The 13961-nt window shown below is 38.2% G+C and overlaps 1 protein-coding gene across 3 annotated transcripts in view; it reads left to right on the forward strand.

Moving 5' to 3' along the window:
* The first annotated feature begins 4905 nt into the window (after positions 1-4905).
* The window catches only part of AKR1A1 (aldo-keto reductase family 1 member A1), a 24045-nt gene continuing 14989 nt past the window's right edge, over positions 4906-13961 (forward strand). Inside the window, exons 1-3 of one of the 3 annotated variants that reach the window (XM_015811330.1) lie at positions 4906-4947; positions 10294-10389; positions 13363-13482. In XM_015811330.1, the coding sequence (XP_015666816.1) occupies positions 10300-10389; positions 13363-13482 (210 nt within the window). In that variant the 5' untranslated portion in view covers positions 4906-4947; positions 10294-10299. Of the gene's footprint in view, positions 4948-5254; positions 5275-9942; positions 9967-10293; positions 10390-13362; positions 13483-13961 lie in introns of those variants that run through there. The other 2 variants (XM_015811333.1, XM_015811331.1) reach the window with 2 other exon arrangements.

The following is a 13961-nucleotide window of genomic DNA, read 5'->3' on the forward strand; positions in this document are numbered from 1 at the left end:
TGTGCTTTTTCCTGTTTGGGGGAAAAAAAAACTCCCTCCGAGATGGTTCTTTTGGAGCCCGTTATCAGATATTGCTAATATTGTTAATTATAATGTTGCTAAGTAATTAGATATCCTTCCACGTATATTACTGAAACCTTGTTGTGTAATCTATATACAAAAATGCAAAGTCATGAGGAATTGGCCTTTTCTAAACAAAGGAACATTTGCATTACACATCAGCCCAAAGGTGTTTTTTTTCCACAAGTTAGTGTTTATATTCTTTGCAGTCGTGTGATTGTTAGCCCTCTTTCTGAAAATAATTGAGGTCACTTGGAGGTTTATTTGTGCGCTCAGGGTCACCTGAATCCTTCCATTCTCCACCATTCAGTCAGAACCGAAGAAGCTTCTTGGATGAGAAGCCAAATGTCTTACAGCAAAATAAGGAAGTCCAGTTGCCTTTTGAAAGAAAGCACCTTTGGGACAACCATGATCTGGACAACTAAGAATCTTCATAGACATTACACATCAGCATTCTTACCCTGGTTTATAGTAAAACATCTGAAAGAATTGAGATTAAGGCCCAAGGAAATTTGTTTGGTCAACTCAGTAATGCTATCTTTATCTATAAAAGTAGTGGATTGTGCTAATTTATCTCACTTGACTCATATTTTACTAAAATAACCAAACCTAGGTTGCATGATGTGCTAGCAGGAGTCACACAACCTGGCAACTATATTTAACCTTGAATATTTAAAATGCTATGCAAAACTGTAAGTTGTTTAACAACCATAGTAGCCAGATTCACATGTAGCAATCTGACTTCTGGTGTCTAAAAGGTTTCTATTTTATCCTCTGTGGTGGGAACGTTAACTGTGGACGTGGGAAAGCTCAGCACAGTGAAGGACATACAGGTCTTAGGTATTGGTGAGTTGAAATGGACTGGAATTAAACACTTTCAGTCAGATCATCATATGATGAGAAAAAGGTTCAGAAGCATATTGCATAATATGTTTAGCTATGGTAAATTCCCACCTTAGGCATGAAAGCTGGGTGATCTTGGGCCAGTCACTCTCTCTCAGCCCAAGCCACCTCACATGGTTATTGTTGTGGGGTAAGAGTGTTATGTATCTTCACCACCTTGAGTTATTTGTAAAGTAATAATGGGATAAAAATCAAATAAATACATAAATTTAACCATTATTAATTGACAGTATTTGATTTCCTATGTTTTTATGATTTAATGAATTATAAACTGATCACAGTAATTGAATTTGTTGTTGTTGTTAGTTGCAAAGTCGTGTCCGACCCATTGCGACCCCATGGACGACGTTCCTCCAGGCCTTCCTGCCCTCTACCATCTTCTGGAGTCCATTTAAGCTCATACCTACTGCTTCAGTGACTCCATCCAGCCACCTCATTCTCTGTCGTCCCTTCTTCTATTGCCCTCAATCTTTCCCAGTATTAGGCTCTTCTCCAGTGAGTCCTTCCTTCTCATTAGGTGGCCAAAGTACTTGAGTTTCAACTTCAGGATCTGACCTTCTAAAAAGCAGTCAGGGTTGATCTCTAGGACTGACTAGTTTGATCATCTTGCAGTCCAAGGGACTCACAGGAATCTTCTCCAGCACCATAGTTCAAAGGCCTCACTTCTTTTGCGCTCAGCCTTTCTTACGGTCCAGCTTTCACAGCCATACATTGCAATTGGGAAAACCATGGCCTTGACTACGTACTTTTGTTGGCAGGGTGATGTCTCTGCTTTTTAGTATGCTGTCTAAATTTGCCATAGTTTTCCTCCCCAGGAGCAAGCGTCTTTTAATTTCTTGGCTGCAGTCTCCATCTGTGGTGATTTTGGAGCCCAGGAAGATAAAACCTGTCACTACCTCCATTTTCCCTCCATCTATTTGACAGGAATTGAGAGGGCCAGATGTCATGATCTTGGTTTTCTTAATGTTGAGTTTCAAGCCAACTTTTGCACTCTCCTTCTTCATCTGCATCAAGAGGTTCTTTAGTTCCTCTTCACTTTCTGCCATTAGAGTGGTATCATCTGCATATCTTAGGTTGTTGATATTTCTCCCGGTAATCTTAATTCCAACTTTTGATTCATCTAGCCCTGCCTTTCTCATGATGTGCTCTGCATATAAGTTAAATAGGCAGGGCGACAGAATACAGAATACACACTAAATACTAGTCTATAGGATCCATTCTGAGTCGGTCACTGGGACCAGAGGTTTATTCTTCCAAGCTTTTGGACTCACGCTGGAGCCCATCCTCATGGAACTTCTCAGTCTCCAGAAGGTGTGCATTGGGCTGTTCAACATGTATTTATATGGTGCCTGGTTTATTTTTCTATAAATGATGCAATTCAACAATTATGCATTGAATGATACTTGAACCAGATTTTACTCTAGTATCAGTGGGATTAGTTTAGTGTTCAGTGAGGCATTAAAAACTCTGAAGTACTTATTTTTCCTGTAGTATTTTTTCCCCTTACTTGTTCTTCAACTTATTTTCCTACTCTACTTTCCCCTGGGTCATCTCTCATTTGCTGTGATCATAACAGGTATATACTGTAACACTACTGAGGCATAACCATGTGAAAGGCAAACTGGGATTTGCTTCTCTACATTTCGGATTTGGGCCAAATGCATGGAGCAATTGTGATGGTAGACTGAGAATACAATAATAAATTATTTCAGAAACAAATAACACCTACCCAAATCCCAGTTGCCTTTATGAATGTGCCAGTATTTCCATAAACATATACATACAAATTCAGTCAATGGTGGAAATATGATGAAAAATCTTGTTACTAAAACAGCAGTAGCATACAAAAATGGATTAACATTAAACAAGATAGGAGGCTGAACAAGATTCATAGTGTATTCTTGAAGTGTTTACACAAATATAAGATATATGACATTAAGTGGTTCTTATTTCCAAATAACTACGCACAGGAGTTGAAAAAAGTAATGTTGGAAGCAAGCTGAAATGCTTTTGTTCTGATTCAGCAAGAAGCTTCTTATGAATTGTGTTGCAATATTTATCTCTGGAAATAAATTATTTTTAAAATACAATACAGAATATGTTACCTTATCTTTTGTGTTTAATGTTTAACTAATATAAATTTTAAAAATTGCAAAGTGCCAATCACAGCAAAAATGAAAAAGATACATTAATCAATAAACAGAATTCATTTCAAAGTCCATCTAGACATGCCAAGAAGTATGTGAAATATTGCCATATTCATAGATACAATCACTCTAAGCAATAATTTACTTAACCCCGTAGTTTACTGAATAAACCACAACTGACTGCACAACATGAGTCCAAATGCAATGATAACATGATAAATCACATTGTGTATTAACTACATTGTGTAAATAAAACCAAAATAAAGGTCTATGAAATATGCATCCTGTGATTAGGATGCATTCTCTGTCGGAGCACCCACCCTCTGGAACGAGCTGCCCCCAGAGATCCGGGTCATTCCGGATCTCCCCTCCTTCCGCCGTGCCCTTAAGACCTGGTTGTTCCAGCGGGCAGGACTGGCCTAGGGGCATTTTAAATTGTTTTTAGCCAAATTTTAGTAGAAGCGGCCGATTATATATTTATTTTTAATGATTTTTAAAACCTCTATTGTATTGTATGAACTGTTTTTAACTGGCTGTAAGCCGCCCTGAGTCCTACGGGAGAAGGGCGGGGTATAAATTTAATAAAATGAAAAATGAAAAAAAAAATGAAATAAAACTGTGGTCCATTCCCAGAATGTTCCATTTCTCCCAACACCATATGCCTAATCTGAACTTTTTGGGGTAGTTTGTCCACTTCCAGAAAAATAGTCTATGGTAATCTGGATGTGGCTGCCCCCATGTCCTCATTCCACTCCAGAATGCTGAGGTAGGAAAATTCTAACATAAAAGTGATGTGTGAGGTATTATCAAAACATTGTCCAGACAGATCATAAAGGTTTGAACAGAAATAATAATGGCTATCCAGTTTGGTGTGTAGCAGTTAGAGGACTGGAGAGATCAATTCAGCCACTAATTACGAAGTTCTTTGGGCTCTGATTCATAGCCATAATAATAAGCAATCTACCAGGCTGCTTAGCAACAAATGAATATCATCATCTTTCTTTCCCATCCCACACCTCACATTCTATGTAGTTATCTAACCATCAGCCACAGCTGCAATACTGTATTAAAATAATAGTTGTAAATTACCAGATCTGATGATCCCAAAGGGATCAATTATATTTGATGATTGGTAACTTTAACAAGCTTTATCCATTTAAAATCATTTGTTTGTTATTTAGCATATTGTAAGAACTCAGTTGAGAATAGCTGAATTCTACCATGATGTGTACTTGATGAAGTCACTCCCAGTCATGAACCTGAGTCTGTATATGCAGCATACATATGTGCACAATTGCTGCATGTTAAAACACCTAAATAGAAACTTTTTAAAACAGAAACTGACGGAACATTTTTTTTATAAAATCAGTGATTTATGTTCATACATCTTGCTGATGGTTAACCCTTTACTTAATTGGCTGTGTTTATGGAACATTCTTAATTGCCAAGCCACAGGATGGGTTTGTGTGCCATGCTAGGCTCAAGTGTGATTACAGATAGTTAATTTGTGATACCTTTGTTGTGCAAAGGTATGCTTTTAAAGTTAAGAACATAGAACACAGAAGCATACGGCTGTAAGGGCCTTGGAGGTCTTCAATCCCTTGTTCTTCAATAAATTGCACACCCGGAGTTTAACGAAATTGGTTTCTGCTACTAGTAAGTTGCAAAATAAGGGAAATACGGTGCTCCGCAAGCCCACGTGGCTTGGAAAATCAGAAAGACTGAGGAATGCTCAGTTAAATTTCAACCCGGAAACGGAAACCTTAAAGTCAGAAGCGAGGGGTTTTTTTTTTTTTACTTTCTTGGGAACTCCAGCGAAGGACTAAAGAATTAGAAGGTGTGTAATGAGTGAGCTGTTGTGACTTACCCGAAGCTGATCTCCTTTGTCTTGATTTGCGTCAGTCCGGTTTGTGCACGGGGGTGGGGTGAAACGTGTGGCTGAACTGGCGGGTACGTTAGGCTCTTTCACTCGCTCTCCTTTTCCTCTAAAAGATCAGTGTTACGGAGAGGGGAACCTCCAATCCAGTTAACGGGAAAAGAATTAAATGCACCGGGGAACATTTAGACAGTATTAGGAAATTAATCACAATGCGTGACTTTATGTACTTCAAACTGCATGTTTAGTCGTATGCCTTAATGGAATTTTCCCCCCCATATAAAGTGTGTAAGTTGTACTATCCGTATTTTCTTGGACACCATTTAAATTATAAGATTTATTTCTGAGACAATAGGTCACATTTCTGGCTGGATCAGGAGCAGTTATGATAAGCTAATGATTTCGTTCCCAGGAACATAAAAACCCCACTAGAATATACTTAATACCGATCACAATCAGGATTTATTGCTCTCCCTTCATAGTTTGCTCTATGTCGATCTATGTTACGTATTATTAATTAGAGCATTTCCCTGTATAAAAATAAGGATTTTCTGCTTTATAACAGCTGTATAGAATTTCAGCATGTGCAGCCTACATATTCTCTTTCCCTAGGGCTTCTCTCTCTCTCTCTCTCTGTGAATTTATTATCCACCTAACTACAGTGGATTCTAATTATATATAGGTGGTATTTCATTGAGAAATATTATTATTTAAATACCACCCAACTCCCAATGATTCTGGGAACCTTAAAATCATTAAAATATTTTTAAACAAACAATAGAACACACACACACACACACAAGAACAAGGAAGGCAAAGAAAATAAATAGCTCTGTGGAAAAACTCTACAGCTGATCCTAGCAAAAACTGAGGATGTTGCATAGTTGAGAGCCCTTGAAATATTATTTCCTCTTATGATTAAGCCTGTAAAACTACTTTTAGATCACTGCAGGATGTTCCTCTTAGAAACAAAATGTTCTTCATAAGCCAGGAAAGAGTAAAAAAAAAAAAAGGATAACAGTTAGCCATCTTCCTTTTTCCTCTGCCTGAGAAATGAGACTGTCAGCAAGAAAGGAGAATTCTTTGGACTTTGAACTCTTAGCACAGTTGAGTTTTCAATAGACATGAGGATAATTGAAATCTCCCATTAGACAGACAGACAGACAGACTTGTTTAATCATCAGTATCCCATTTTTAGGGAAAGTTGTATTGAAAGCAGCGAGTGTTCAATATTTAGAGGGTCCTGCATGAAACAGATTATCTGGATCCATGCTTGTCAGGTATTAGATCCTATCATAGAACAGGTAGGACATTATTTGTTCTGTTCAGGGGCCTTTAGTATCTTGAGGAAATGTACCTGTTTGTTCCTATTAGCATTTTGAATGCCACCTGGCACCGTTGACCATGATGACCTAATGGATTGGGAGTTTGAGGCACTAAGTTACAAACACTGCATTCCTACCTAAGAGGGGGTTCCGCTCAATTACCATAGAGCAGTGATGGCGAATTTTTAGAGACTGAGTGCCTAAACTGCAACCCAAAACCCACTTACTTTTATTGCTTTTAGCGAGGCTCCTTCCATATAAATATATCTAGATCTCTAAGTATGTGTAGAAGCAAAAAGGGCTGCCCAGCTGCCATGTCCTCGGCTGCGCTGCTCTGCGTGGGCTGCACTTGGGGGTGACTCTCCTCCAGGGGGGCTGCTGGTGAGGGGGGCATGGGGGGGGGCGGGGCTGGGGCGACGGCACGCGTGCTCACAGAGAGGGCTTTAAGTGCCGCCTCTGGCACCCATGCCATAGGTTCACCACCGCCTTAGGTGCTATGGTCCCAGGACCTAAGGCAGTGGTGGCGAACCCTCTCTGTGGGCACGCATGCCGTCACCTCAGCCCCACCTCCCCCCATGCCCCCCTCACCAGCAGCCCCCCCGGAGGAGAATCACCCCCGAGTGCAGCCCACGCAGAGCAGCGCAGCCAAGGACATGGCAGCCGGGCAGCGGGGACAAGATTTTGCCCTCGCGCCCCGTTGTGCGCAGCTGATGCTGTGGGGCATGGGTGGACGGTGTGGCCGCCATGCACTGCTGGGCCGCCTGGGCAATCTGTGGCGGGCCATGGAGGCGGTGAGTGGTCCTGTGGGTGGGCGGGGCTGGGGCTGGTGGCATGTCGGCAGGAGGTGGGGCCGGGTTTGGGGCACTCAGTCTCTAAAAGGTTCGCCATCACTGACCTAAGGAATACTAAAATCCAATGCTGAAGGCCATTTATATTGTAGTCTTGTATCTTTTGCCATCACAGAAATAATAAGAGCATTAAAAACTGAAGCTGGCAGTTACTTTGCCTATTAAATGTTTTTTCATGAGTAATATTCTGTCAGCGAGAAGTAACATCTGATGTACTGATATAAAACTGAAAGTTTTAATTGAGTTTGATGTGTTAATTTCTTGCCTGGAGAAAAGTTCTTAGTTCACCTAGCAGTTTTATAAGGCATTATTTAAGGAAAGCCTTTTTTGTTACTTATTAATTCAAGATTATCAAAAATATTTAGCCATGTTAACAGGTATTGGTGGAGGAGTTAAATAATCTTATCTATAATTTAAGATGTGGAAATGGACAGAATTTGTGAATGAATATCTGGCATTCTATAATGTTTGCTATAAAATTCGGATTTCACTGTCACTCTATCACATATGAGATTGCTGGGTGGATAGGCTCGCCTATGTTCAGAAAATGACTAATACAATCATGTAAGTGGCATACTTCAGGTACAGACCTGTCTGTAGTTCCTGCACAGATTTCCTAACCAAAGTCCATACTGTATATTCATATTATCTTAAAATTAGATTTCAAGGTGGGGGAGGATAGCAGCTAACTCTGTAAGACAATGAGCTTAATCTCCTGTGCCCAATCCTTCTTTTCCCTTTCTTTCTCTCTGTAGAAAGCTGAACTGTACAGGCCCAATACGTCCATTCTTACACTAGATTTATGGAAGTTTCATAAATGTTATTTGTTCTGATAATGTATAATAATTGCCAACTAACTTGGAAAATAGGCAGCATGTGCTGTCATTTTTCTTAACAGCAATTTGATTAGCAGATAAATATTTTCATAGCATGAACATAAAAATTAGAAAGTGATTACTATCATTGATAACTTGTAAGCACGGGCTGATAAGAAGATTTAAGAATCCAAGGGAGCGTTTGTCAGCCCTTCAAGGCAGACCAGGTCTATTGAAAGAAATACTAAAATATTAGAATGATAGATAGATAGATAGATAGATAGATAGATAGATAGATAGATAGATAGATAGATAGATAGATAGATAGATAGATAGATAGATAGATAGATAAGAGATAGAAGATAGATTAGAAAAATAAGAAAAAGAAAGAAGGAAGGAAGGAAGGAAGGAAAGAAAGAAAGAAAGAAAGAAAGAAAGAAAGAAAGAAAGAAAGAAAGAGAAAGAAAGAAAGAAAGAAAGAAAGAAAGAAAGAAAGAAAGAAAGAAAACAATCTTGGAAGCCGGATAGTGTTTTTCCTTCTATTCTCCTTATATCAAAGATAATCAAGGGTGGGACAATTTTGAGTTTTTCTTAATAAGTCCTGTTTTCCCAGACTAAACTTATGTTTTATCAATGGTTGATGTGTATTTTTTCAGGACTGTTCCATATTTCTCTATAGGTTAGAATCTGATCTCCAAAATACCTATTTTCTTTAAAAAAAAATTGTTCAGCTCTCTGATGCACTTTAGAAATTTGAGATGGCTTTTTCTTATTACAATCTGACATGTGTGGATCTGTGTGTTTTATTAGTGTAAAATACGATATGCGTGGTTTCTCAGTCAATCTGTCCCATATGCAAGCAGCCATTAAAATCTTATTTTGGTAGTGTTGCTTTTATCCACATTCCCCAGTTGGAGGGTTTCATAGAATGTCTTTGAAGTAGAAGTTTGGAGTCTCTCAGAATTCATCTCTGATATGCACTTTACTAGGCTGGGATGAAAAAAGATGCTTGTAGTTGTTTGCTTCCTCACAGAGAGAGAGTTTTAGCAATACTCATAGTTGTTCCCACATGTTTGAATTGGGGAAGATGTTCTGTTTTGGAGACTGATGAGTTATTTCTGTAGACTCCCGTATTTTTGGTAATTTAGAAAAAAGGTTCACAGATCTTTACCCATGGAGTTTATATATTTAAAATTAGATATAAGGAAATGATTTCAAGAAAGAGTGAGGGGAGTAAATGCAGGAGTAAACAAGATCCTTTTATTCCAAGTTCCAATAAAATCGCTTCAAGCCTAATTTCTAGCGTCAAACTTTTACGTTGCACCCTCAGAATTTTCAGAGTTTGTTCCTAGAACTAGTTGTGGAGAAGTATTACAGCACTGTACTGTTAACCATAATCATTTGTTTTGCCAAGAGTAGTTCACAAGGTTGTGTAGGAACTCGCATAAAGAATTAACCTATAGACTGCCCGTCTACAAATTACCTTGAATCTAGAAGCATGCACAAAAAAAATCTTAAATTCTTAGTTTGAAACGAAATATCCCTGTTCAAAACAAACAAAATTATATTTGGCCATTTTTCTGCATAGCTCCAGAACCAAACAAAGCAACACAATTTTTGCATTTGGCAATTTGAAAATTCAGGAATCTGTCAAATGCTTATTCACTGGTTAGTCAATGAACAATAGTTTTTAATGTTTCCTATTGTGCTGTGAAAATGGCAAGGCAAGGCAAAGGTGTTGGCCACCCAATCTAAAATATAGCCCTATTTAGATTGAAAATATTTTGTCCACATTGTAGGCTTAAAAAAGTAATAGAATCTGGTTCTAAACAATAAAAAGTGTCTGCGTGCATATAAACAAAAAACCATTCACATTGAAATTACGCAACATAAACAACCTGTTCCAACATAATTTCCCAAGCTACACAAAAGGCATTTTTGCATTTACTATTCTCTTGGCCTTGTTTTTGAGAACAAAGTGTCTTTGTTCAGGTAGGCACTGAAGCCATTGGATTCGTTGCTTTAGTAGGCTATTCTCTCATTTTATAATATTTCAATATGTTGTTTCTCTCCATTTTATTCAGGTATTATTTATTTTTATGCTTTCTGTGGTTCTTTTAAAATTGTTGCCCTTGACAGAATATAAAATGAATGCACTGAATATTAACTAAAATGTTGATGTAATATAACACTTCATCCAATTATTATTTTGTTAAACTGAATGGCATTATCAACATTAAAAATGCAGTCCAATCTACAGTTTTTCTATTTTGTGCAGTTAAACAATTAGAATATAAAATATCATGACACTTTGTTTAGGTAAAGATGCCTTTTGAATGCAACTATGTTTTGCTTCACACTGGACAAAGAATGCCTTTGGTTGGATTAGGTACTTGGAAGAGTGATGCTGGACAAGTAAGTAGTTCACTATTAAATTGGGGAAGTTTAAGTATTTAAGATCTTAAATTCTGTGTGTTGATAGAAAAGTATTTTTTTATTATCTGTTAATTAAAAGTTTGGGAGAAAGGAATAGGTTTCTTCCACGATCACATTATGTTCTACATTTCCATCCTTCTTAGCCCCTTTTGCCTTTGGCATAAATCATAAGCAGTGTTACATTTACTCTAAAATTAAGGCTTGACTAGTGATTGTCAAAAGAAGAAATTCCCAGTGATGTTCCTATTGATCAAAACATAATAGTCATGATATTTTCAAGAAACTTTATAAATTTCTACAAAATACTCAATTTTCATAAAAGAGAATGGAATCTCCTGATGAAATTATGAAGAAGATACCTTGTGCTCTCCTTAATGTTAGGCTTCTGAGAAGCTGGGCAAATGTTGTGAATCAATAAACCTTATAATGACATTCAGTTTCAATCTGCAAGATTGAAATATAATATTGCCAATTTACTTTAGTGGTTATTTTTCCATAATACCAAATCAGGAGTAAAAATAGCAGCCTTAGAAGTTTTGGGTGACCCACTAGGATGCATTTTGTAATCCTCAGATTCTTTTCAAGTAGCTGCAGCCAAAAGTTGCATCTCCAAAAGTGGCTGGGGCCAGAACTTGTTGGGATTATATAATAGATGTCGTTCTTTAAGATACCTAAATTCCAAAACATAAAAAAAAAATCTAGATAATAGAAACTAATAACATATAAGGGAAAAAAGAAATTAAATAAAAATAAAAGAACAGAGAAAAAGAAAAACACTTCTGTATGTACTATAAGAATAATAGCTCCATCTCAATACATATTAGTACATCTCAGATTTAAAAACAAACAAACAGAAAACCTTCTCCATATGGATTCATATTGCCCAATATTTTATTTTTCTTTTAATACTGTAAAGCCAATTGAAAGGCTGAGAGTTAACCAGTTTCCTTTAGCCAACCTTTAGAATGTAGTATGCACTGGTTCTTCCAGGATCATGGTTTTTGTGATGGTCCAAGCTTGTTATATACAGAGCTCTTCATACATTGACAAGTTCTATTCACTGGGATATAATTTAACAAGCATTTGAAATCATTAAACTTTACCTTCCTCCCAAGAATCTGGTTCACCATAACAGTGATGTCTAACCCAGGGTTGTCCATCCTTGGCAACTGTAAAACTTGTGGACTTCAACTCCCAGAATTCCCCAGCCAGCAGGTTTTAAAGTTGCCACGGCTGGATGACCCTGATCTAACCAAACAAACTCCCAAAGGGCATGTCTAAAGAATATGTACTAATATACTAGAATATGGTTGACCACACAAGCACTACAAAGATACTGGAAAAAAAATTGTGCCACTGTGTCATCCAGCCAAAGGAACAAAGGAACAAATGTACCAAATTGTGACTAAGTGTGAAGTATGACCAATCCAAAGTAATTTAGCATATTTTGTAGCTAGAAGAAATTTGAAGCCAGAGTCAGTATTGTATAGTTCAGTGGTGGCGAACCTATGGCATGGGTGCCAGAGGCGCTGTCGTCCCAGTTCAGCTGGGTTTTCTAAAACCTTTTCGCTTTAGGTCTCTGTCGCCGTGTACAAAAAAAAAAGATTCAATCAATCAGTCAATTTCAACTTCTTGCGGGAAAAAAAAAATCTTGCAAAGTTGGAATTGATTGATTGAACTTTTTAGTCCCACCCAGTCTGCCGTTACCACCGCAGCCACGCCCACCTAATGGGCCACACCCATCCAGCACCCGACAATGCATAAGTGGGTTTTGGGTTGCAGTTTGGGCACTCGGTCTCTAAAAGGTTCGCCATCACTGGTATAGTTGTTGGAGAATGCATCAACTCTGTATTTATGAACCCGTTCTGACTACCAGGCTAAATGATGACAGACAGACGTGTTCACACATAAAGCCCTATATCTGTTTTTCATATGAACTCTAGTTAGTTAAGTAAGTAAGTAAGTCTCTGTTTAAAAGAGAATGGGCATTTCCTATTTCTCTTATGCTTCTCTGTCTTCAAGATATAGGTTGGGCAAAAGTAAGAGTTTTCTGTCTTCTTAATAAATCTTTTTTGTTATTATTGCTATCTAAATATTATTTCAGAACTCTGGTTATATTCAGAAGCATATATGCTAAATTCAGCTTTCTAGCAATAGCGCAGTGAGTAGAAATCAAGGCAAGATACTACTGTGTGTAGCAGAGAGCACTGAAATATAATGAGAAACCAGAGGCAAAGCTGGAGGTAAGGAAATTTGCAGAATTAAGGTTACAGTTTAGCTATTATTCAACCTGTCTGCAGCAAGTAGCAACTCACTTTGGCTGATCTTGAAAAAGCTAAGGAGTGGGACGGGGTGATGTTTGAATGGGAGAGCATGTAGAAATTCCAGCCGTGGGAAGTTTTAAAAATCACTTTCCCAGTGTCACCAAGAAAACCTGTATTCATGAAGTCATCAGGAGCCAAACTCAATTCAAGGGGGATCTTTTCCTTTTACATGATTTGAACAAGATATTTCCTAAAGCCATTTCCCCATTCTTACAATTGATAGCTATTTATTAATGCAAGAATGCTGGTGAAATAATCAGATGCAAGGCAATATTGTAGATGAGGAAAACCTGTTAAAATAAATACCAGGTTTTTGTCAAAAGGCAGAAATAATACGCATTTCTGATTGGGCTGTTTTCTGTGGCAATTCTGACTATTGTGCTTACATAGTAATCTCCTAAGAATGCACCAGTTCTTCTGAGAATGCAGTGAGAGTTACAGTTTTTCCCCTTTGGTCATTCTCTTTTCTTTCCTCTTGGTATATGTACATGTCCCATCCCTATACAACATATCTTAAACAACTCTTTTATTTGTCTTATCATTACTTATTAGAGTAGTCTTTTTGGTAAAAAGGAATATGCTTTCTCTCATTCTAATCCATTGTGTTCTTTTAATTTTTCGGTTCTAGGTAAAGGAGGCTATAAAGTATGCCCTTAGTGTGAGCTATCGCCACATTGACTGTGCTACAGCTTATAGCAATGAAGCTGAAATAGGTGAAGCACTCCAGGAGACTGTTGGGGCAGACAAGGTAAAATAAGGAATCTCTCTGGGTTCCTGTTAGAAAGGAATGGCAGAAAGACCAACTGTGCACAGCCAGGTCTATTTCGTATTAGTTCTACTTACTGAACAATTATAATTGCATCTCTTATATACTGTAATGTGACCGTCAACAGCAATGTTCTGCTGTGGTTCCGTGTTGTAAATTCTTCCTGGTTCTATTTATTTAACATTCTGTCACTCCTGAGGTTTTCGCAAGAAACACTTTAAGAGAAGCTGAGGTTGATTGTTTATGGAAGTGAAGTTTTATTATGGCATCGGACCTGGTTATCTCCGAGACCGCCTTCTGCCTCCGATTACCTCTCATCGGCCGATACGCTCCCACAGAGAGGGTCTCCTCAGGGTGCCGTCAGCCAGACAGTGCCGGCTGGCGACCCCCAGGGGGAGGGCCTTCTCTGTTGGAGCTCCCACCCTATGGAACGAGCTACCCCCAGAGATCCGGGTGATTCC

The sequence above is a fragment of the Protobothrops mucrosquamatus genome, unplaced genomic scaffold, assembly GCF_001527695.2.
Source record: "Protobothrops mucrosquamatus isolate PMUCROS unplaced genomic scaffold, P.Mucros_1.0 scaffold39, whole genome shotgun sequence".
Classification (NCBI taxonomy): domain Eukaryota; kingdom Metazoa; phylum Chordata; class Lepidosauria; order Squamata; family Viperidae; genus Protobothrops; species Protobothrops mucrosquamatus.